The 24,908-nt window shown below is 39.0% G+C and overlaps 1 protein-coding gene across 1 annotated transcript in view; it reads right to left on the bottom strand.

Moving 5' to 3' along the window:
* LOC134534556 (glutamate receptor ionotropic, NMDA 2B-like) overlaps positions 1-12,089 on the bottom strand; it is a 193,582-nt gene extending 181,493 nt beyond the window's left edge. The window contains exons 1-2 of the mRNA XM_063373037.1: positions 11,886-12,089; positions 11,454-11,556 (exon numbers count right to left, since the gene is read on the bottom strand). Of these exons, the coding sequence (XP_063229107.1) occupies positions 11,454-11,556; positions 11,886-12,089 (307 nt within the window). The remainder of the gene's footprint in view (positions 1-11,453; positions 11,557-11,885) is intronic.
* Between the last annotated feature and the right edge of the window lie 12,819 nt (positions 12,090-24,908).

The following is a 24,908-nucleotide window of genomic DNA, read 5'->3' as shown; positions in this document are numbered from 1 at the left end:
ATGACATCGGTTTTATTATGCACACGTTTGCGTAGCTAAAATTTGGGCCAGAAAATAGCACAAATTTGGCAGATTTCTAATTATATGTTTTACCAAAGCAAGGAAATGTGTCAAGTCAACTTACGGATACCTTAAAATACATCTTATGCCTGTGTAATCTGTAAGTTTAAACGACCAAATTTTAGTCCCGTAGACACTCTTATTTGTCTAAAGATATCTATATCTGCAAACAGATTGACCGCTTACCAGGGATTTCGTAAGACTCATACACAGGGGCATACATACTTCGCGAAAAGATTTCGAGAGTAGCTGAAAGTTAAAACACTGTGCCATCGTCGTCTGTGTTTCGTGAGAGTTACTTTCATGTTCATGTCGATTATTACAACACCGATCACAGTAATTCAGCGCGGGTCAAATGAGGCAGTGACTTCTCTCGCAGACGGTCACCAATAACAAGGAAGAAACCGCTGTTGTGGGTTTACATTGTAGCTGATTAATAGGCGTTCAGATTTTTTTTTCGCAAAAAAAATGCCTGTCCCTACTCATATATAAATTCACACAGTACACTTGATTTTATGCCATCACCCTTTCTCTGCAAGTTGATATTCAAAACCCAGTTACTTGCGTTGGCAGTTGAAGCTTTTGAATGAATTTCATTTAAACGTGGTCTAACACTGTCCTGGTCGGGCACACGACCTCTAAGAGCGCGGGGGCGCTAAGGGCGACACCAGCTCGTGCATCACACGTCACTTCGCCTCTAAGCGCCAGGCACAGAACTGGCGTATGCAGTTTTCGCGTCGGTAACGCGCCTCTATGGGACTTTAAGCAGTGATCCTATCATTTTATGCTGGATTATTGGAGATAAAGACTCCTTACACTTCCATATAAATTTAAAATTCTGTGTTTACAAGCTTTTCTTACCTAAAAAAGTCCGTAAAAAACACAGGTTTTAGTCTTTTTCACTGTCCAAAAGGTACGTGTTATGAACTTAATCAAGAAACGAAACTTTTATAAATAAGGAATATTCGTTATCAGCAGAGACTGGAAAAAAATTCGTGGCTTCATTTCGCGATAGGCTAGAATCTAATCTCGTTCACATTCATGCTGCGTTAATGATAAAAGCAAAATTTATCCGAAAGACACTGAGCCAATGAAAAAACCCTCAAAAAAAGATATATCGAATCGCAAGCATCCCGGTTTAGAGGCGTCGTAAGTTAGTAGCCAATGAGCAGGTGTTATTTGCCCAATTACGTATAGGATGGTGGAGTCTTTCCCAGAGGTCATGGAAAACGCGAATTTTTCCATTCCCTAGTTATCCGCCACATTTAATAATTCTTAATTGGTTTGTAAATTGCACGTTTGACAACTGGAGCTATAGATGCCGTTTGACAACCCAGTCAGGCAGACTCCTCAAGACCTTGACAATTTAAAACATGAAAAACAATATCATACATTCAATAAATTTCTACCATAATAGTTTGAGAATGTAATTTTAAGTGAAAAGATTTTTTCAGACAGTAAAGTGTGTGTCGAATAAGCTTTACAAAATTTACGTCTCCCTGACTTTGCCTGTACTATCCGCGGATTTAACTTTCCGAACAGTGATTCCCGTTCCTGGGAGACAAACGATTTGGGCCGGAGATCCCAGCATTAAAGTATCTCTCAAAAGCCCAAAGTTTAAGGTCCCGCGCGCTCCATCAAGTTTATTGGGACGATAAATTTCAACGACGAAGATTCCTTCAGGGTAAGTCATAGCTTGACGTGAAAATTAAGTTTTTTTTTACCAGCCTTGTGGAAGTTTTGCAATTTGTAGCATGCTTTATAGAGCACAGGCTGTAAACTGTTAAATGTAGTGAGTGACATTCGAAATTCCGTCATTTTCTTTTGTTCTACTCACTTGGACACGAACAAATCACTTTTGAGAGTTTTTTTTTGGCGAAAATAACCAGTTTCCAAAAATTTAAAAATTTTGTTTTTTGATCCATCCTGTGGTGATCCCTGGTGGGCATGCATCGAACCAACTGTCAAAGCAGTAACAACCACAGTCGGTTCGATACGAGGTGATGAACTATGGCGCGTTCAGCAAAAACAACCACTGTCTAATGTATTTTAAACAAAAAAAGGGGGTTGTCTGTAAAGTCAGTTTACGGACGATAATTTTACGTGATAACGTCATAAGAAAACATTGATGAAAAATTGCATACTTTTTAATTTTCAAATATTATTTACAGTTTTTGCAAATTTCATTTAAATATGTAGCGTTTAGGCCCGCTAAATTTGAACTGCGCGCGTCATCGCGGGCCTCCGGCACTCCGCTCCCCTCATCCTTCTCCCTCCTTTCCCCCCCCCCTCCTAGTGTTTGTTCAATTTGTACTCGTTCCCCCACCCTTTCAATGTGCTCATGCGCGCGCTGCGGCGCGAGTTTATAAATTCAGCTGCGGCCATGTTGAGGGCCTTCTTCTACTGGTTGACTTTGTCAGGCTTGGTTGTCAGCAGTAGCTGACCTGTTGTTAATTTACTAGCATGTAGTCCGAGAGCTTCGACTTAGTCTTCGTGCGTGTGCGACCTCAGGGGAGAAATGTAAGTTGAATCGAGTCGTCAGTGAGGCGGTGGCCCTCACCCTAATGTAGAATCAGTATTGTTTAAATTTGTTCTGTCTAAATTCCTTTTCGGCCGCCACCATCAAAAATTGTTTGGATTATTGCTTTAAATTTAACTTAACCTTCGCTTCCGTTTTTCTGTTTGTAACTGTCTCCTCCTGAGACGTCGTCGCACGTATTTGTTTGTTAAAGTTTTTTAAAGAATAATGTAATTTCTTTCTTTCTTGTACCTGCACTTTGCAGTAGTTTTGTAAATTCAATTTTTGTAATATAACTTCATTCGTGGAAATTATGTCCCTTTTTGACGATCGATGATTGAATCGCTTACTGTGTAGCCGGCTTACCCATTAAAATTATCATTGTCAACTAACTCGTTTTGTCAGAAATTGTTCTCGCTTTATGTATTCAACCTTGCATTGTTTAAGCTTAACATTATCAGAAATGTTAACGTAATATTAATTTTGAATTAATATTGAATTTGTTCTTGCTTTATGTATTCAACCTTGCATTGTTTAAGCTTAACATTATCAGAAATGTTAACGTAATATTAATTTTGAATTAATATCGAATTTAAATAAAATGTCTGTGTACCTGAAACCATTTACCTTGCTTACCTAACTGCTCCAATCACGTAAACCCCAGTCCTAGCCAGGTTCTGGTCTCCCTCCAACCCCTAATAGGCCCCCACCTATTACAAATAAATTGTTTAAATATAATCACGAAAAATTAGCTATAGAAATAAACTGAAATCAAATCAATGTAAATAAATTGTTAATTTGAAATGACGAATTTGAAAAAATAAATAAAAATTTTTAAATTTCTGCTTTTAAAAAGCCCGCCTTAACCTATTTGCTATTACAGAAGATTTTCTGGCACGGTGGTTGGCCGGTTATTACACGCTTGGCTCAGGCGGAACGTGACAATGAGTCATGCTTTTGCGTGCGTGCAGCCGGCGTTCATCTATTTATAAGACGTTATCACGTCAAAAATAACCATTCTCATTAGTATTGAGTAATTTTTGTTTATATGTTGGCTATTATATGGTTGATTTTCTGTGTCAATAATGGACCAATAAAAAAAATTATTTTATTTTTGTACACTCTGACTAGTTTGTGGGTATAAACAACCTTAGTCCAAAGCCAATAAAATTTAAGCCTATTCTGTAATTATATTTGCATATCAGCGTTGATTAAAGGATTAGAAAGTATAAAGGGAGGGTTATTTATGTTACTGTGTGAATTGCACATCATTTAAGTACCAAAGATTGCTTCTCTGGAAAAATTTTATTTTTGGACTATGGTTATTTTGATCAAAAGCTCTTATTTTTTTTTACCATAGGGCAATTTTTTTTCCGTCAATGTTGAATATGGTTGGAGCATATGAATATCGGTGTTTTATCATTATTTTTTTGGAAGTGGAGGGGGGTGAGTGTTGAACTACTCAAATTATAGGGTCTGGGAAAACTACTGGGATTAACGACCTACAGGATAAACTCCAACAGCCTCTCTATACTTGGGCGAACGCCACCTGTTCATTGGCTGCTGACTTGTGATGCATCTCAGCTGCGTTACATGTGATTCGACACTTCTTTGAGCGAGGGTCTTTAGTTGGCCAAGATCCTTTCAGATTACCAGTGAACGAATATCAGAAGCGGCACAAGTATAAACTTATTTGAATTTAACCATATCATTAAATTAATATGCAAAATATTATCGGTCTCTACCCATTACCAAATGAAAAGTGCTATACGAACGTATAACAGTAGACATTCTAAACTGTCTCCAAATAACAACGAGAATTTACGGGTCTCTAGACGTAGTGTTGCGGCGACACAATCGCCCAGTGGTCAGTCAGACGAGTGACTCCTGGGGTGGTAGTCCCCCCTCTACCAACTGCCAACGGCCTCTTGGAGGACGGACGAGCGGATAAATAAATTTACAGAACACCCTCTTGTCCTTCGGTGGAGAAATCTCCCCAGAAGGTGGACGAACTACTTGATGACAAACGATTTAGGCTGCAGAAAGCAAAATGAAACCACTGCATTAAATGTCAACTCTGATATCCTCAGGAAAATCTTCACGGCTGGGTTCTAACCCTGATGTACATGATATATAGACAGCTCATGAAGATGTTTTTCCTAGGCATACTGTGGTCAAATTCAGGGCCGGTGCAAGGTAAATTGGCGCCCTAGGCGAAAAACCTTAATGCCCCCCCCCCCCCCCCCGCCGGACTCCCCAAAAAATTTTTTCCTTGCCTCAAAATACATCACGTAAGCCTAAGATTTTGTCAACAATCAAATGTAAGCAGGCTTGTGTTTTTTTTTTTACTTTTTTACTTATTACTATTACAAATCATAAACAGGTCACCGTGGACTTTAAATAATTACTTATATCAATATAAACATTCCAAACTGTTAAAAAAATCAATTTTCATCTAGTATCAATAATAGTTAAACATATTATATGAGCTGTTATGTGTCGTGCTGCGCCGCCCCCAGCTACTTGGCGCCCTAGGCGGTTGCCTAGTTCGCCTGTATGGACGCGCCGGCCCTGGTCAAATTTGAATCTGAAGCAATGCGATTACCATTAGGCAGTAATGTCACCACGAATCAAGCTATTCTTGCTCGTCACTCGGTTCACGATTCACGACTAGATGATACGGTCACGTGAAAAAGGTCGGTAGATGAAACGCAAATCATGCATCATACTCATTAGAGCTGTGGATATTTTGTCTCTGTATTATTGGCAGAGGTATCGATGCAATTTGGGATAGATACCTCAAAAAATATTTATAGTCAATATGGCCACAGGATGTATTAAAAAAAAAAACACTCGTCAAAACTTTATGCACTTACGGAGGACATGGATGAGGGAAGAAATGTCAACGAGCATATGTCTGGACATGCTCTCTGTTTACCACTGGAGTAGTTGCTGTGTACAAGCAGGTACACTAAATGCCTGTTCTGTGGAATACCCTCTCGGCAATCAGTTGAACCGAACACAAGCCATACGTGTGGTTGTTTACGATCAAGTGTATCTTCTTGTACATGGTTAGCTGCTGGAGCGATTGACAGAAGCATTTTCGGACCTGTGTTCACTGCAAATTTTCAGTTATATATATATATATATATATATATATATATATATATATATATTCTGCAAATTATTTTCTTTAAAAAAAACCTAGGCCCTTCGCGTTTGCGACTATTGTCTTGTAGGTTCTATCCACATTGAAAGCGAAGAGTTAACGTACAAGCCACAAGCCAAGTAATCTCTACATTTCCTCTTTTCCATTTGTAGTTTCTGGCAGGAGGTATCAGAAGGTAATTAAATGGCAACACTAGCTGAAAACTGATAACTTATAAACACCTGAGATCCCAGTCTGCGTGAAAGTTTACCGTTAATAACGGCCAACAGAATGTTGGCATTCGAATATTCGGGGACGTGAGACGGTTAAAACCGTCGAACGCGTCAAAATTGAGGCCGGATACAATAAATTTCAGGGGCATTATATTCGCAATCACACTTGAATATCACTTTTTAATTTTTCTAATAATTCACCTAATCTTTTATTTGAAGTTGAGGTAAGATTACCTGCTGAATATTTTAAAACGTGCATTCGCGTCTGGTGACTTTCACGCGATTGCACGGATCAACACGACAATATTCATGACAGAGGAATATATATATATATATAAATATATATATAAATATATATATATATATATATATATATATATATACATACACACACACACACACATGTTAGCTTCAAGTCGCTCCTTTCCACGGAGAAGCACCATCAAGCGCATCGAAGAAGCCCTCCGAGACGCGTACGCCTCGGCTGCTCTCACGCGGAGCGCGATAACAAACAAGATGGCCTCCTCCCTCCCTCGGCGCTCCCAAAAAAAAAAAAACCTTCTGCCCTGACTTCGACGACCGTGGGTGCTGGCTGCGCCAGGTTAACAGTGCTTGGCCGACCCCGAGATGCAGCGGGCTTCTTTACGGTGCCTTCCCGAACCCACCCCCCTACCACCCCCTCAAAGAGGCGGTGCGTCACTAAACCTAGTTCCCGGCGCTCGAATATTCCACGGATATCGCCTCGGCGCGCACAGGTAAAGAAGAGGGTGGGGGGTGCTTGGAGGAAGGAGGATACATCGGAGCGTAGCTCCTCGCGACGCGTCTGCGTGACCTCTTTGGCGGGAAGAGGAGTGAGTGGACGGGAAAGACTCTCGCTGTAGGTAAAAAAAAAAAAAAAATCTTCTTTTCACTGTCGTTTTGCGCTCGGTATCTCGCCGTGTTACGGTGATGCAGACGTGGTCATACTTTCCCCTTTCTACTTACCCCTGCCCCCAATCCTTTTCAATTCAACGTAAAATAAACGTCCTAGTCGGTGGTGCTTATTTTTCCATGGTACGAGTCACAGGTGTAAAAAAAATTTGTCAATCTTTTGACTGTTAAAATAGTTAGCACGTGTGTCAAATGGAATGCGAAAACTGACGTTATTATTTGCAGATGGGCGAGAATGAGTTGTGTTTTACATTTCAACTGAATTGCCATTGGATCATGGGTGGCTTCGACAAGTCTTCGAATATCACGAAACCAATAACAACATGGCAAAATTTTAAATGACCCTACACTGTTAAAAATGTTTCACCTTCAATTTACTAAGAACGCTGGTTTACAAATTATCCAGGGATCGTCATGAATTTACGGCTATCTTCGTGAATTTACTGACACTGAGCTCACTTTCTTTGAGCATGAGTCCAAAATAATAATCTTGATACATTAACAAAACATTCAAATGCTTGTAAAGTCTACTGTAATAACTATCCTTTTTTTGTCGAGGTGTGTGTTCACCCTTGTTTATCTAGAAGCATAAAACTCGGAAGTAGAAATACAGTGGAGATTCTATGAAGATTCAGTTATTTGTAACTACGAATAACTCTTTGTTTGTTTCAGATGAATTATTTGTTGGCAAGTCCGTAAATTAACTGTAATTTCTAACAGAGTAATGACATGCGTTTCAGGCGGAAAATAAAAGGGGGTGCCAGCCAATGGACAATGGCCTAGACTATAAACATGAAAATATCGCTAATTCGTTTGGTGTCAGGCAAAAAATTAAAAGTTTGTGTTCGCTCTACCAAAGTTTCCTTTTATTGGCTGATTTCTAAGCGTGAACCTTTTTGTTCTCATTTAAGAGCCACTACCTGATTCGCTTACTTCTCTCCTGATTTCGACATAGTTGGATCACGGTCCCAGGGGAGCATGCCCAAATAGCTGCGGTCCAATCATGAACACTGTGCGAGAGTGAGAAGATTTACATTCTAGCTTGCAACCAAATGAATCCACAAAATTTCCGTACTTCAAACCATGACTTGTTTGTGTACCTGTGTTCGGAGCTCATCCTGATACGAGAAACCCACGCGAATTTAGCAGATCTCTTCCCGTGATGTTCGAAGTCAGGCCGCAAAACAGAATGTTCAGAATGTTTCTAATAACGGGAGGATTTCTAAAGCTCAGCGCGGTCACAGGCAGACGGTCACAGGCGTGTTGGTACTTTACGTTTACTTTCAGTTTTCTTGCTCCTTTTTTGCTTGTGATGCAGAAGAATCAAGGAAAAGAAAGGAACTAAATACACCGAACATTCAGTATACAAGCATCCCCCCTCCCCCCCAAAGCTTATCCGGTCTTGCATTAGAACGTCAGGCTCGTATTGTTTTGTTGGGCGGAAATTTGATGATGTGACACTTCGAAGATTTTCTTTCCAATAATAATGATTTATCTTGAATAATTATGGCTAACTTGTTGCTGAGTATTTCGGTATATGAAACTCGTGAGTACTTAAAAGGAATAACGTATAAACTTTAATTTGCTGTAACTGAAAAAAAGAAAATTGTATCATGAATAATTTTCCTTTCAGTATATTGCGTCAAGGTTTGTCTTGAAACGTCACAAAATTTACCATTCTTCGTAAAGTCTTAGTACAACCATTTAAATACTTTAAAGTAATGTTTTTTATTGCTACTAAAAACCGAAGTTTTATTACGAAACAATATTTTAAATTACAACTACTGAAAAAACATTTCATTTTAAAATATTTTATGAAATGTTTCTCAGTGTTTGTCAAAGTGATAAGTGTATGATAGTTGGATCATTGGTAATTGAAATCGTTGACTGAATTCTGACAATATGTCACTTTTCAAAACAGTGCTCCTTGGGGAGTGAGGCGTTTTAGAAATTTTTTTTCAACATGATATTTATAACTTTCACTCTTTGATGATGGAAAACGCTTAAATGAAATATTAAAGGGGGTAAAGTAACTTCTACCACAATGGACAACAATAGCATGCTGCAAGTCACTATCATGTTAGAAGTATAAATTCTTCTGTCGAAAAAATGTTGATGACTAAGAAAAGTAGGCAAAGGCAGGCGTTTTAGCGAGGTTTAATGATGAGGAGTTGTGACATATATTGAGATAGGACATTTGGAGAAGTGTTAATAATTGTGAGAAGACAGGTGGAAAAAAAAAACAGTTAAGGCAAACATAGGCAAGTATATGATAAGAAGACTTTAGTTCTTTTAGAATGTAATAATTTTAGAAATATAAGAGAAATAACTGCATGTATGAGAACATGTATATGTAAAGACACATATAGCTTTTATTTTACTTTCATTACTCACAACTTAATGAACCTTCACTCTGGCAAAAAAGAAACAAAATGTTACCATTTGCTTGGCGTGGTTTAAACTTTTTCCTTCATGCTTTAGCTATAAATAAACGGAGCACAATATTATTCAGAAAGTAAAAGTATTTTAACTTAATTGAAGACTGTGTGAGTTTTCTATTTTTAAACCTTACTAAGCACACATAGCCTACTTTCGTTTATTGAGAAAACGTTTGAATTTGTAGTGTTTTAGCCTATTTTCGGCGTATTTAATTACACTTGATATTACAATTTTGAGACGTAAACGATTGTGTTACTTCTAAGAAATCTTGATGTAAATAAGTTCTCTTCTTTTACTATGTGTGCAATAAAAAAGAATCTGAAGACAAATTAAAAAGAAAAAGTGAATTTCTACTCTTTAGAACATTCAGGTGAATAATTTCACGTATTTGCTCAGAGACGGAGAAGAAAGAGAATTAATACAACAGACGAAAATTTTTTTTTATCTAAAACTTACACAAAGTGGAAGAGTTCATCGTCATTAATCTGACCTGAACCCAGAAAGTATCAGCAATAAAATTAACGTTCCTTTTGAATTCCTGTGCTTGGAAGAAAATATTTACGAGTGAAATAAAGTAATGAAGTCTCATGTAATGTTCAAGAAGAGGCAATTTTACTCTTAAGTTAATGAGAATTTTCCCGAGAAGATTATTTTTAAATGACATAAGTGTTCAGAACTAATTTTGAAAATACAACGCAAAGTCTGTTTTGAAGCAAAGATGGGTTTACTTTATTACAAGTTTTGTATTACTGTACTTAATGATTTAACCAGTTCAAAACCTTTCATAACACTGCTCTCATATAGTTATTAAAACTAACGCAAAATATTTTTCTGCAGTCCTGTAAGTCTATTTGTGATTTTAAATACGGTAAATCATTTCTTAAAATAAAATTGCAATTTGCATACTGGAGACCAACTTACAAGTTCAAACAGCTCTTGCGAGATACATTATGTAACAAATAAAAATTCAAAGTATTCTCTTCTGTCACATACCTTCTGAGTGTTTCTAGTTTCAACTCTGATACTTGACCGAACATGTTTGCTTGTAATGAGGACCATTATCTTGGAGGGGATGAGGTACAGCATGAACTTCTTTTGCTTTAGACTTAAAAGAAGCATTGAAGAGACTTCGATAAGTATTCAGCACGTTCGATGTTTCTACAGAAACAAGTGACAAATACTTTTTCTGGCTGGAAACTAAGACAAAAGGTTTAAGTCCACTATGTTTTTACTGACGTTAATTTAGGTCTACGTTTTGCAGCAGTTTTAATGTGCAGATTTATTTGTGTCGTAATGGATGCATTAACATGAAACAGAATGTATCTTAGGAAGAGTCGTAAGAATGCCATCATCAACTGAGTGATTCTAAACAAAGCTGTTAACAAAACAACCAGAAGAATTAGAGTTAAACTTGATTTTAATAAAAAAAGAAGTTTTATATTCAGATTGGTAATTGGGGGGGGGGGGGAAACGTTCCTTTAATTTTGACTTTAATCATGAGGCACAAATATTAAGCACATCCAATCCCTAACGTCTTATATCGGTGATATGGTTGTCCACTTTACGGTTTATACCAGGGTTTTTGACATGCTTACTATTTTTCTTTAACTTATTTGTGACTAGTGTGGTGAGTCAAAGTAAAAAAGTAATCAGAGCTTAACTTTACTGGAACCTCCATAGAGCAACGAAAGGAAGGTGCAATAAACAGGAGTGGAACTAGATTGTAAAAGAGGGGAAGGGGGCTCAATAATGAGACACTACTGGCCTACTTGCGCACTCGCATACTCAAAAATATTATTATGCATTCTTACACTTATGTTTCAAAAGTTTAACTTCTAACACGTGGGGTGTCCTAGCGCACATTTATATATTTTTACAAATGAAACATAACAGATCCGGAAAAGATAGCACAATTAATTAATTAATTGCAGTTTTATTTATATGCTAATATTATTTACACTAGTGGTTGAATAACACAATTTTGATGTGCATCCACAAATTAATCACTCTTTCACAAGCCCACTGTTAACTCTCCCCAATGGAGCTCTGCTTGACAGTGGCTCTCACTACTGTTTTCTTTTTTACAACATGCCCCAGCATCGACACACGGCCTCGCACTACTCACTTGTCCGCCACGTCGTGACACCGAGCCGCGACACACAGCCCGTCTCTCGTCGCCCGCTATCGCTCGCCAAAGGGTCACCAGTCACCCACCCATCTTCACTTACCTGCTGTAACGCCCCGAGGAGTCACCGGTATCGCCACCAGACGCTCACTCAGCTTCATTTCACTGCAGCACGCAGTTCGGTCCCACTTTTATACTTCTGGGTTCGCCCCGTGGTCCCGTTAAAAAAAAAAAAAAAGGTCATGCAGCCCGCCGATGTGTGACGCGGTCAAATTTCCACAGACACTCGAAGCTGCGAGAACAATGTCATTGCAGCTACGCGACTTCACGCAGACGAGTCTCTGGTGACGCGTAACGCCCTCGATATGGACAGAGGAGGCGCAGCTGCGGATCGATTTTTCCGCGTAGGATCAAGGGAGGGTTGGAAGCTACCTGTGTCCGGGAGAATATGGGGTCTCCGTTGGACACCCCCCGGCCGGCGCGCCGGGTTGACTGGCCTGCCTCGTCTATGGCATCCTCGTAACAATACTTTAATTCCAGTGCCGAGGCACGGGCGTGTTCACGAACCACGCGCGCTGTGCTGCGGAAGGGCGCCCGCCACTCGTTGCCGGCGGCGAAGAAAGGCTCCGACTGCATCGCGGGTATAATTGCGTTACCGCCACCTTTCAGCGCGGGCCTTTGAGCGAGGCGATGGAGCCGCGTCAAGCGTCAAGGGAGGGGGGGGGGGGGGAGAGGGCGAATGGGTGGCGTGTTTCCATTCCCCTGCCGTCGCGTCCCCTGGCGCTGGAATCGGCGAACAAAAGCTCCGTGCAGCATGCGGAGAGTGAATTACAACCCCCCGGAGCACAGAACGCAGTCGTAGTTTCACTCTTTGAACTCGAAACAGCAGGGGATGGTATAAAATCAGAAGAAAAAAAAACACTAACGAGAATTATTTTTAATATGTTCTTTCAGAGTGGAATCAGAAATATTATTTAAACTTTAAGTCCTTTGCGTTTCTAGTCTTCGTACACCTGAGTTACTTCCAGCTTTTAAGCTGGCTATTAACACATAACTTATAAGTATGGGCGTGTATATTTCCAGAAACGATTTCAAGACTAGCTGAAAGTAAAAAAAAAAAAAAAAAACCGTAGCATTGTCCATATATCGTGATTGGTTGAGTTTCTTTCTTGTACATGTTTACTGTTGATACAATAATCACAGCCATTCAGTGTAAAGTAAACGCGTTTTACATGGCCTGGTTAAATAAGGCAGTGGATACTCTTGCAGACTATCAGTTACAAGGTTTTTAATAACCAAACATTTTAATTACAATAAATAAGTCTAAAAAATAAAACTAAGAATTTCAAAACCAAATCAAATTTTCTAGTCAACAGTTTAGTTTAATGTGCTGCACGAAAAAAACAATACCAGTCACGTCACAATCAGACAGTAACAAAAAAAAAAGAGTAAACTGGACTTGATGGAAAGACGAAACATTGCTTTGAAATAATTTCAGATATTTTTCTGACGCTACACTGCCAGTTACGCACAAACGAACCCTTTGCGTTACGTTTTGAATTTTTTTTTGACTCAGATTCAGCTTATCAGGCTTCACCTCTTTGTCTGCTCGACAAACATTTCATAACACGTGTATTTGTGGTGAGTCTAAATATTGTTTTGAAAAATGTTTTTGAGACTAAATAAAGATATCTCTTGGCTTTTATGCGAGCTAAAACCTTTTAAACAAATGTTGAAAGCTATAAACTAAAAGCTACTGAACGCTGCACATTGAATAACAGCCTTACAGAACGCGGAAGTGACAGTTTCAAAGATATGTGCAACGATGTTTTTTGTTTGCAACCGTTTACAAAGCAACGCGAAAGACACTTTAAAAACCAGACGGAAACTCGCAGAAGAATAACTAGTTCTTTCAATAACCAGACGGAAACTTACAGAAGAATAACTAGTTCTTTCATTTCTCTGTTGTAAATTCTATAACAGTATAATTTATAAAGACAACAGTTTTAATAAAATTATATTTGGTGTAAAATTGTTGGTAATTTTCTGCAAGAACAAAACTAAAAATTTCGTTTGTGTTTATTCCCAGTGGCCGAACAATCGAAGATTGACTTTTGAATAAAATTATTTTGGACATCCCCCGTGACAGTCAAAAATTAAATAAATAAGTAATATTTTAAAATACATACGTAACACAAGTGCGAGTAAAATCATTAAAACATCATGTTCAAACATACAAAAAATACTAGCAGGTCCCCTGTCTATCTAAAATTGGTGGTTTGTATGTACTACTCTAAAAACTATAAAGCGTTTGAAATGGTATTCAATTTTAAACTCACTCGCCAAATGCTTATCACAGACACAATCACTATTAGTTTTTATTGAGGATCAGGGACAGTCAAAATCACAATAAATCAAATTTCATAGCGATCGGTTGAACGGAATAGAAGTTGAAGCGAAGAAGCACCATCTAGCAGGGAATTATAGCGAAATGGATACCGTGAATATATATTCTCCTCGTTGCAGAAAGTACCAAACTGCAGAATGTGCCGGATTGCAGATTATGCCGGATTGCAGAAAGTGCTGATTTTCAGAAGGTTCCGGAGTGTAGAAGGTGACAGATTGTGGAAGGAGCTGGAGTGTAGAAGGTGGCCGTATTGTCGAAAGTGCAGATTTTCAGAAGGTGATGGATTGTAGAAGGAGCTGGAGTGTAGAAGGTGCCGTATTGTTGAAGGTGCCGGTTTGTAGAAAGTGACCGATTGTAGAAGGAGCTGGAGTGTAGAAGGTGCCATATTGTCGAAGGTGCCGGTTTGCAGAAGGTGACGGATTGTAAAAGGAGTTGAAGTGTAGAAGTTGACGGATTCTAGGTGACGGATTGTAAAAGGAGCTGAAGTGTAGAAGTTGACGGATTGTAGAAGGAGCTGGAGTGTAGAAGGTGCCGGTTTGCAGAAGGCGACGGATTGTAAAAGGAGATGAAGTGTAGAAGTTGACGGATTGTAGAAGGTGACGGATTGCAGAAGGTGACGGATTGCAGAAGGTGGCGGATTGTAGAAGGAGCTGGAGTGTAGAAGGTGGCCGTATTGTCGAAGGTGCCGGTTTTGCAGAAGGTGTCATATCGCAGAATGTACCAGCTCGCGGTGTGCCGGATTACCTCGTGCGTCAGGCCACGCGATCCCGGACCAGAGACCCTCGCAACGTGTGTTGCAGGTCCTGACGAGGTCCCTGAGGACGCCGGCGTGACTGCACACGGGCTCCATTAGCGCGCGGCGGACCCTAGGCCCTGCTGTGCTCCCGAGCGCTAACTTTATCAAGGCAGTGATTAAGGACGTAGTTAGCCCTGGGCTCGGCCGCGCTCTCGGCCTTAAAGCTCCAGTGGCCAGCGGCGGCCATATTAAATTTTGTCGCACTCCTGGGGAAGCAGCGCGGGAGAAAGAACCACCGAGTGAGAGGGGAATATTCGCAGAATAAACTCCGGCGGAACATTCTACCCGGCAGGGGACAAAAAAACCAAACTATAACGTATTAATAATGAAATTAAATATATCTTCGCTATTTATACGCCACAAACGACCCGGAATATTCCCGCGGGGTACGAAGTTTATTCGGCGGAAATTAGTTACCCGTATTACGGAACGTCTGTTTTTTTTTTTTACAGCCTTGTATAGGGAGTTCACCGCTATGCTCCGGAAATATGGAAAATATACTTAAATAAATTTCTGTTAAAAAAACTTTTAGCACTTTAAACGTTTAAAAATTGTTCTTTACAAATACGATTTCCAATTACCTGTATTGAATTTTTATTTAAGGCCCAGGCGCTTAAAAAACCACAGTTTGCATGTCGACGTGAAAAATTTAACTTTTTGCTAGAAGAGGTACATGATTTTTTTTTGCCATTTAATCTTAAGAAAGCCAAAAACATATTAAAATACGTGCATACATATTATGTAAAGTTGCATTAATTTTGTTTTGCAAATTAACTGTAATTGAACCAACCGTTGAAAAAAAAAAAGAATAACTTATTATGTACCGTTGCCGAATGTTGCTATTCGCTTGTAAAGAGAGTTAATTCGTGTCTGTATTGTGAGTTTCATTCCCCCTAATAAAGCGAACGGTAGTTAGGATTAAAGTAAAGATAAGCGCGTGTAAAGCTGTGTCACCCTGAAACACAAAATAGACGTTTAAAATTGTTTTGGGCGTGGAGAACCTTATACTCTTGTACCACGAGTGATAGGCATCAACGATACTAGTGCTAACTTAGCAAGTTATTTAAAAAAATTATAGCTCATTTAAACAAATAACTTGCTGAGTTATTATCGTACGAATGTCATTTTAAAACTAAAGAAAGATTGTTTCTCGTGATATTTTTATGTAAGCTAATGAAACAAAACTTATTTTACAACACATATAATAATTTAATTATTTTTCTTCGTAGTCGGCATTCCAATTATTAAAAATTTGTCATACCAGCTTTTTTATGCCTTCTGTACACTCAGTTACTGCCAAGTTGTTCAACTAGTCATTAACACCCTCTATCAGTTCGTTGTCACTTCCATGGTGAAACGTCTATACTTTTGATTTTTTTTCCCTCGAGTCTTGATTTGAGTTCGTGAGTCACAACTGCAGGTCGGTCCAAGCGTTCTTCATCATAAATATTATTCCACCCGTGATTAAACATGATGCACCAACTTCGAACTGAAGCTTCATTGATCACATTACGACATGTTTCAGTTTTTAAATTTGATTGAGATAAATTTGATTGAAATAAATTATTTGTGTTTACTCCAAAAAACGGCAAGTATGTAACATACACTGCTAATTATGTACAAATGTATATAACTATTAGTTGCTAATTTATTGAAAGTTGAACCAATATGAAAGTCTACAATTGTAACAATGTTTAACGTAAGTCTAAAATCATGACCTAAAAGAGTCGTTCCTCCTTAATGTTTCAGGTATCTTTATATTAAGGGTGCCGGTGCGCAGAGCTTCAGGAAAAACAACGCGATTTAAAAACTACTCAAGATATCCGAGTGGGGTCTGCTTTCGAAAAAAACATTTTAGAATTCGCCGGGGGCATAAAAGTACTTTTGATTTCGGACTAAGTTTTTTAAAAATGTATTTCCAGAAGAGTTAAAATAAGCTAAAGCGCGTGTTTTCATAGTAACTTTAAGGCGTACAGATTCTTGAAAGCACTTAAGGGACTTGCATCACACCTTTACCTTCATTTCTCCGCCTTGTCATGTTACGGTCACCGCTCAAGTTTCACAGTTGTCCTGTGCACGACGAGAAGACTGCGCGCCAGCTCAGAGGCGACACAGCGCTAGAAGCACCAGCGAGCGTCGCGCTTATCATCCCGCCTCACTAGCACACATACACCCCTGGCGAGGCGGTCCAGTCACCAGGAGTCCTCCGCCACCCGTGCTCTCACACTCCAGGCTTGGAGACTTGGGAGTATTCACTCTCGCGCCACTCCGAGAGCAGAACTAGAGAGTGCCCGAGGATGCCTTAGAAAAGCCTGCTGTGTTCGTCTGTGCTCTCGTCGTTGGGTTCACCTGTGTTTGTCGCTGTAAATGGTTAGCTGCCTGTAAATTTCGACTGGGCAGACTTTCCCCGCATTCAAAATAATCATTACACTGCGAAACTCACGCTTGGCGGGGATCTTTAATTTTGTCACGCATTTCAAAGTCACGCTGTAAACGGTAAACGACCGTGGCGACCAGCTGTTAGCGTCAGACTGGTGTGAAGGAATGGGGGAGATACATTATGTGGCCCAAAAAAAAGGGGGGGGGGAGAGATTTTCCCGGGGAGGGGAGGAGAACTGCGCGACTAGTCACATCAAAACGTTCTTTACATTCGTAACGAATTTCGTAAATTCTTTTACAGCTTAAATAGTCCAAGTTACCCGATTAAAAATTTCTGCCGCATAAGTAGAGACCGAAAAAATTCGCGGGTACAATGACCTCCAGGATGGACTCCAAAATCCTCTACACACTCGGGAAAATGCCAACAGTTCATTGGCTGTTGACTTGTGAGTCGTCTCGACTGGGTGGCCTGTGATTCGACACTTCTATGAGTGAGGGTCTCTAATTGGCCGTCAGTCCTCCAGTTTGCCAGTGAACCAATGACAGAAGCAGCACTAGGGTAAAATTATTTGAATTTTAGCATAACACGAAATGAACCCGCGAATTTTTCAGGTCTCTACGCATAAGACGTACAAAGTATATTTCCCCCCCCCCCCCCCCCAAAAAAAAAAAAGAGCACAGTATTTTTAATTTTGTTTTAAATTGTTACCAATAAAATGTTTATACATGACTGCGCGTAGAAAAAAAATAGTTGTGTCAGTATATGATAGGCTACATAGGAGCAGAGTGTCTGTGTTGGGAAAAAATCTACATTTTAAATTATTTTTTTTAAAATTCAGAACCGTAATTACCTGGCGTATGAACTGTTCCCGGCTAGGACATCCTGGTACGGATCGTGTCTGGACTCGGCGGCTGCGTCTCGGGCCACGAGAACGACCTGGTCCTGGTGGTCAGCGGTAAGAGGTTTGTCCCCCGGCACTCGGCCGTCTTGACCGCGCGCATGCGGCCAGGGAGTTGCGCGCCCCCGGGGTGGTCCGGGCAGTTCAGGAGGGGAGGAACCTGACCAATCAGGGCAGCTGGTCCTTCCCTCGGGGTCGGGCGGAACTTCGGCACGAATGCGCGCAGGCCGTCCATCTGGCAGAGTTCACGGACGTGCGGAGTTTAAAAAAGTTTTGCAACGGATCCGCACAAAAGATTGCAGTGTGTGCCAAATTTCCCAGGGAAATACGATGGAAATGACATCATCCTATCCCATTCCCTTTTTTTTTTTTTGGACTGTAATGACTGGGAATGATTTACGTAACGACAATAATTTGAGCCAATTCTTCTAATTTAATTAAGGTAATCTGATTATGTAAATTTGTGTGTATTTTGGAATTAAAATTTAGGAGCTATTCTGAAATTCTCTCTTCATTTTTAGTGACGTGGGTAAATTTTATATATATATATACATATACATATACATATATATACACACAGTCACTTATAAATCATTCCATTGAGGAATCAAAATTTCTTTTGCTGTTGCCACAAAAAAATTGTCTGTTAATATACATGTCTGTTAACTTATATACATAATATATAATATATATGTAATATATAATATATGTCTGTTAATATATATATACATAATAGATAAAATATATATTGGCGATCTAAATTGTTTAGTTTACAGTTTAAAAAAGGACATTCAAAATCAACAGGATGGCTTTTGTTCGTAATACGAGTGTAGTGGTTTAGCCTGTCAGTTCGCACTCGTGTGCTATATGGACTGTAATTTCCTTTTATCTTAAATATATTTACCTACCAGCATTTCATACGATTGTCGAATATTCTGTCGAGTATTTTTTAATATATTACTGATACAAACGAATTCATAATATTCTTACTGTGCAGCTTAATTAGATGTCGGAATGAAAATTAATTTAGTAGAAATATAAAACAAAAATTTAATTAAATTATTTTTGTAATATTTCAGGAACATACACAACATGAACCGTTTGCTAATGTTCTGAATGTTTTAAAGTAGTGATAAATGATAAAGTTTAATAGGCGACTAGCCGTGTGTTTGTAAAGTATTTGATCCTCATTTTTGATGGATTACCAAAAACGATGATACAAATGACTTTTATTAATAAACAGAAACCTACACACCAATTTCCATACTTATTATTTCAAAAATGACAATCTTTTATTCGCTAGTTGACTCCCTTAGGGGGGAAAATTTTCAAATATCTTTTCTTAGTGCTCAACTACATTGTAGAAAGAGCATTCTTATCCAAAATTTCATTCTTCTAGACGCACCGGTGATTTGAGGCATACAAAATAATCACTCAGTGTAGTATAAGGTATAAGTAGGGGCAGACAATTTTCGCGAATAAAGCTGAACGCCTACTAGACTGCAACAAGGTATACGGCACCAGCGGTTTCTTCCTTGTAATTGGCGACCGTCTGCGAGAGAAGTAGTTGCCTTGTTTGGCTGAGCCACTCAGGACGCATTTGCTTCCGCAACGAATTACTGTGATTGGTGTTTTAACAATCGTCATGTAACTAAAAGAAACTCACCCAATCACGAAACTCAGTCGGTGTTACAGTGTTTTAACTTTCAACAGGTCTTTGAATTTTTCGCGAAATATGCATGCCCCTAGGTATAAGGAAGAGCAGAAGGCAGAAAATTATAGGGTCACTGCTTAAAGTCGCAAAGAGACGCGCGCAACCGTCGAGAAGACTACACACCAGTTCTGTGTCTGATGACGCGTAGAGGCGAAGAGGCGTAGGATGCGCGTGCCAGTGTCGCCCTTAGCGCCCCCGCGCTCTTAGAGCTCGTGTCCCGACCAGAACGTCTCCTTAAAGTCCCATCTGAAATGCTTCCTCTGTTTCGTGCAACCGACCAGTTGTTACGCTTCAACTTCAAAAGCGTATACTGGCCTTGGGCAGCACTTTGGACCGCAAGTCGTCATTATTTGGGTGATGAACCTGCCGTCGAAAAGCTTCGATAGGGCTCAGAATAATCCTGTATATAAGTAATTAGCTAAATCACTGATTAAAAAAAGAACTTCTGGCTCCACTCACGCACAAAGCGCCTCAAATTAAAAATAAAACAATGGTATTGAATGGCCCACCATAAGGAATTGAGTGAGGATTTCCTAACCGTGTAGGGGCCTGAAAAAGTTTTATTCGCCTCCACATCAGAGATATTCTCGATTATAGTTTCGTGGATATAAGCTAAGACCTTGTCACGGGAGGCGACGATTAACAGACAGTTACAAAAAAAAATATGGGTGACTAATAGCATCGATTCAAATAACTAAATTACTCTGTTATCGTTTATGTTGGTCGATTGTAACACACACACATTTTAATTGTTTGATGTGTATAATCCAAGGCCTCGGTATACGGCATTTCGTAGTGTTGATTTCGTGAATGTAACAGAAGTCGCATGGAACGTAAGTGTGTAACTACGGTGTTGCCATCTGTGGTGGATAGCGCTAACCAAAAATCCACAAAGACAAAGTTAAACTTTAATTTCTTAACTTATAATGATTTTTAACAAGATGTAGAGTATCTTAGTAAAGTTCCTAGTCGAAAATGAAGTCCAAATCCGGGGTTTAGTATTTTTTTTTCGAGTCATTTTCTCTTTTATCGGAGCCGTTTCATTGTATAGTTTAAAAAATCGGTCTACTTAACAAATGATTCACTAGTCGACGTAGCTGCTCCGGCAGCGAATTATAGCGGCGGGTGCGGAAAAAACGCGTGATTCGCGTCCAGAAATATAGATGAACACACAATTTGCGTATTTATTTATTATAACGCTCGGTATTGTTACAAGTGTATCTGCAACATAAATATGCTCGTTACCTACCTACGCTACATTTCACACATCACTGGCGAGTGCTGAAAGTCTCACATTTTTTTTTATTCCAGCCGTGCGTGAGAAATATAAAACTCGACGCGGCTTCACGTTCGTCATCCTTTGACGAAAAAAAAAAAAAAAAAAAAAAAAGAGGGCGGTACCCTCAAGCTTGTTCGAACCCACTTTCGACGCACCTACCAGAATGAGAATAATAATTTAAAAAAAAAAAACCTGTGGCTTGGCCGTCATGGTTCGTGTTTCAAACGCAGGGAACGAGAGATAGGTGCAAAGGCTGAAATAAATAAATTAATTAGTTTCCCCTGTGACTTGTGTTTCTGTGAAAGAAGCGATCCAGCCTATGAAAGGTAGTGCAAAATTATCTTTTAAAAAATTGTAAAAAAAAACTACACATTTATTTGATGTTTGAGACTACCTTATTTCATTAATTAAAAGATTCGTCTTGACAATGTCTAAAACAGTTTATAAAAAAAAAATATTTAAGAATATATTTTATTACTTAAATGAGTTATAAATTACATAAATTAACTTTTAGATTAAGTTAACTCTCGAAAGTTGTTATATATGTAGGAGTAGTATATGAATGGGGCTCCGGGGACAGGCTTCAGGCTGTGGATTGGGATTGTCGGTCCACCATCTTGGATTGTGACGTCATGGCGGCAATCTTGGATGAGCGTAACGGGACACAGAGTAACGGGACAAGTGGGACCTTGACAATTGACCCTCAAAATTCACCAAAATTGGGCAAAATTTGCCCAAAATTCCTCAAAAATTGTCAAAATTTAAATTTTTGTGGAAAAAAATTCCGCCAAAAAATCTCAAAAAATTCCACAAATTAAAAATTTCTCTTTTCGAGGGAAAAATTCCCATTTCGAGGGAAAATTTCCCGTTTTTAGTCCTTAAAAAATCCCAGCAGCTAGAAATTTCCATATGTAGGCTTAAGCATCCATTTATACAGCCTACGATAAGCCTCTGACGTCATCATGGATTATGACGTCACCATTGCAATTTCCGTTACGGTCGCAATCTTTAACTTTTTTATTTATTATCCGATTTTAATGAATTTTTTTTAAATTTATAAAAAAATTTAAATAATAATATTTTAATAAATTATTTATAAAAAACAAACATTTACGACACGGAGCTCGGAGTCCTCGGTTCAAACCCGACGAGTGCAAAAAAATAAAAATGACGACCGAACCTTCCCCCCGTAGTGGCTGCTGGCAGACTGACTCCCACCACTTTTTTTTTTCAAAGCATATATATCGTCACCTAGTATGACGTCATGTCCGCCATCTTGTCTTCGGTGCTGGAAGCCATCATCATTGTATCGTCGGCGAGAGTGCGCTGACGCCATGTTAGTTTAATTCTTATCCACTACAGTGCAGTAATCATTTATTACTGTGTCAACCGCCATCTTGAAATTTAAAACATCATCTTGAAAATCCGTAATTATTTAGCTAGTAATTCGAGAAAAATTCCAAAATTCATTAAATAAATCACTCATTAATTTACATATTGATTCAATCCGCTCCTGTCCTCGGTTCGATACCCGATCGATGCAATAATGTTTAATTTTATGTAAAAAATAATAATTTCAATAAACCATGTTCAACATTCGTAAAGAGACTTTAAATCCTCTACGACCATCATCCTATCAGACATCAAGACCACCATATTGGAAATTCGTAATTTTAATGCTAGAGATTCGGGAAAAAGTTCAAAATTCATTAACTAAATTTGTAATCTATATACTGATTGATTAGATCGACTAAGGTCCTAGGTTCGATCCCTGGCCGATACAAAACAACTTTAATATTTTAAAAAAGTACCACTAAAGTGGCAGGTTTGAGAAAATAAAAAACACCGCAAGTTCTTTTAAAAAAAACTTTTATTACATAAATTATACACTACCACAAGTACAAAAAACACACAGACAAATTACCAAAGTTTCGTGGATCTCTCGATTCAAACAGTCGTATTACTATACGGACTAAGTCCTTTACATGACTTTAAATGTCGACATATTGGTACACCACAATTTTCACACAAAGACGAATTATCAACTTCATTAAAGGACAGTGATATATTTCGTGTCGTTGTGCACTTTGAATATTTGCTAATGTTTTGTTACAAAATATACAGCTTGATTCCGATGAATGTACAGCCAGTCTATCACAATTCCTGAGGTGCCGTTTTAATCTTCCATAGAGTATAAACTTGCTTAAACATCTGTTGCACTGATATTTAATGCGTTCAGAGTTACTACTACAATTGTGTATTACATAATCCCGTAATTTCAAGTTTTTTATCTTCTCACAGTACGTGCAGTCGGGTGATGGAACACCGTTGGATGCTCCTTCCTTCATCAATGCCACTGGAACTGTTGACAACCATTGTAACACTGCTGACATGTTAAGTTCTGAAGCCTTTGAGGTCTGCTCTGCGGAAGATGTTGCACGCGTCGAAATCTCCTGCTGTGCTGAGAGAGCAGGTGTAGCTGTAGACGTCGTTGTCATCGTGCTCTGCACTGATGATGATAGATCTTCGATCCAGGTTGGTGTAAATAGTGGTAATGATGCCATCGAGTTCTCAAGAATAGCTAGATACAGGTCTATTATGTTATACAAGTCTAACTATCCGATCCGTTCATCACCGCAGCCAGAGACGGACTGAAGTCCATATCACCAGGGTCTCACTTATATAGACTCATCAGCCGGTACAACACAAGCGTCAAAACAATAACCATGTTCATTATACTCGCACTTAACTTTCTCGGAGCATTTTTCATAATGAAGATGTAAGCTATCAAGACGTGAAATTAGTTTTTTGCACTTATTGCACTGAAATTGTATTCTTTTAACATTATAAGAACAACTGCTTCTTTCATGTCTGCGAGCATTTGAGGTGATAGTAAATGATGCGTCACAGTATTTGCACTGACGCAATAAACGCTCTTCATTAGTTGAAGAATCCATTGCTGATGATGAAAGTATCACATCTGTTGAAATCTCCTCCAATGTTGACGTCGTCGTTGTCAACGGGATCTGCACCTTCTCCATCGTAGCTGTCGTCAAGGTTCCCGTAGTCGACGGTACAACCTCCATCGAGTTCGACGTTAAAGACGGTAAAGATGCCATCGAGGTCTCAAGAACAGCTAATTGACACGACTTATGCACCAGAAGAAACAAACTAGGCGATTCTTACACCGCCGACGTCAGGAACAAACTGAGCGACCTGCTGTCTAGGACTCGCTTATATACATGCACCGTATGGAATAATACGCTAGTCAAATCAAGAACCATTTACAATAATACTAGAGTCAAATCTACAAATTAAAAAAGAGGATCATTTGATCGAAAAAAAAATTCGATCTCTCCAATATACGCCAGGCTCCAAGAGCTACAATTCGCGTCTTTAGATCCATCTACATTTTGCTCCTATGCTTAAATTGACCATTAGCTTCAAGTGCTCCAACAGCTCCATCAGCTCCAACATGCAATGTACGCAATGTACGCGCAATACATGCAATTTACACTCAATAAATGTAATGATTACACAGTACACACAGGAAACGGAACGTACACACAGTACACACAGGAAACGGAACGTACACACAGTACACACAGAAAACGGAATGTACACACAGTACACACAGGAAACGTAATTATCACACATACAGTAGCGGAAACACACACAGGCTAAGTTGGAAATCAGAATACAAGAAATAAAAACATTAAATTTTTACTTTCAATATTTTATTACTTCTCAACATTACACAAATACAAGTAAAAGAAGCCATTATTGTATGTAGCCAGCTTTCCTCAGTTCTTTGAGTTGAAGGATATTTCTTTGATGCACGGATAGTTTCCTGCACAAAGCGAGCCATGTAGAAGTCTTAGCCGGTCAACCAATATGTTTGGATCTTTCCATGATGTGTACTCAATCTCTTCTACCACCATCTTACTTGCTTGTTTATTATAAATACTTTTAATATCACAA

Source organism: Bacillus rossius, chromosome 7, assembly GCF_032445375.1.
Source record: "Bacillus rossius redtenbacheri isolate Brsri chromosome 7, Brsri_v3, whole genome shotgun sequence".
NCBI classification, from domain to species: Eukaryota; Metazoa; Arthropoda; class Insecta; order Phasmatodea; family Bacillidae; genus Bacillus; species Bacillus rossius.
The sequence above is the reverse complement of the archived record's forward strand: the minus strand, read 5'-3'. Positions and strand labels throughout refer to the sequence as shown.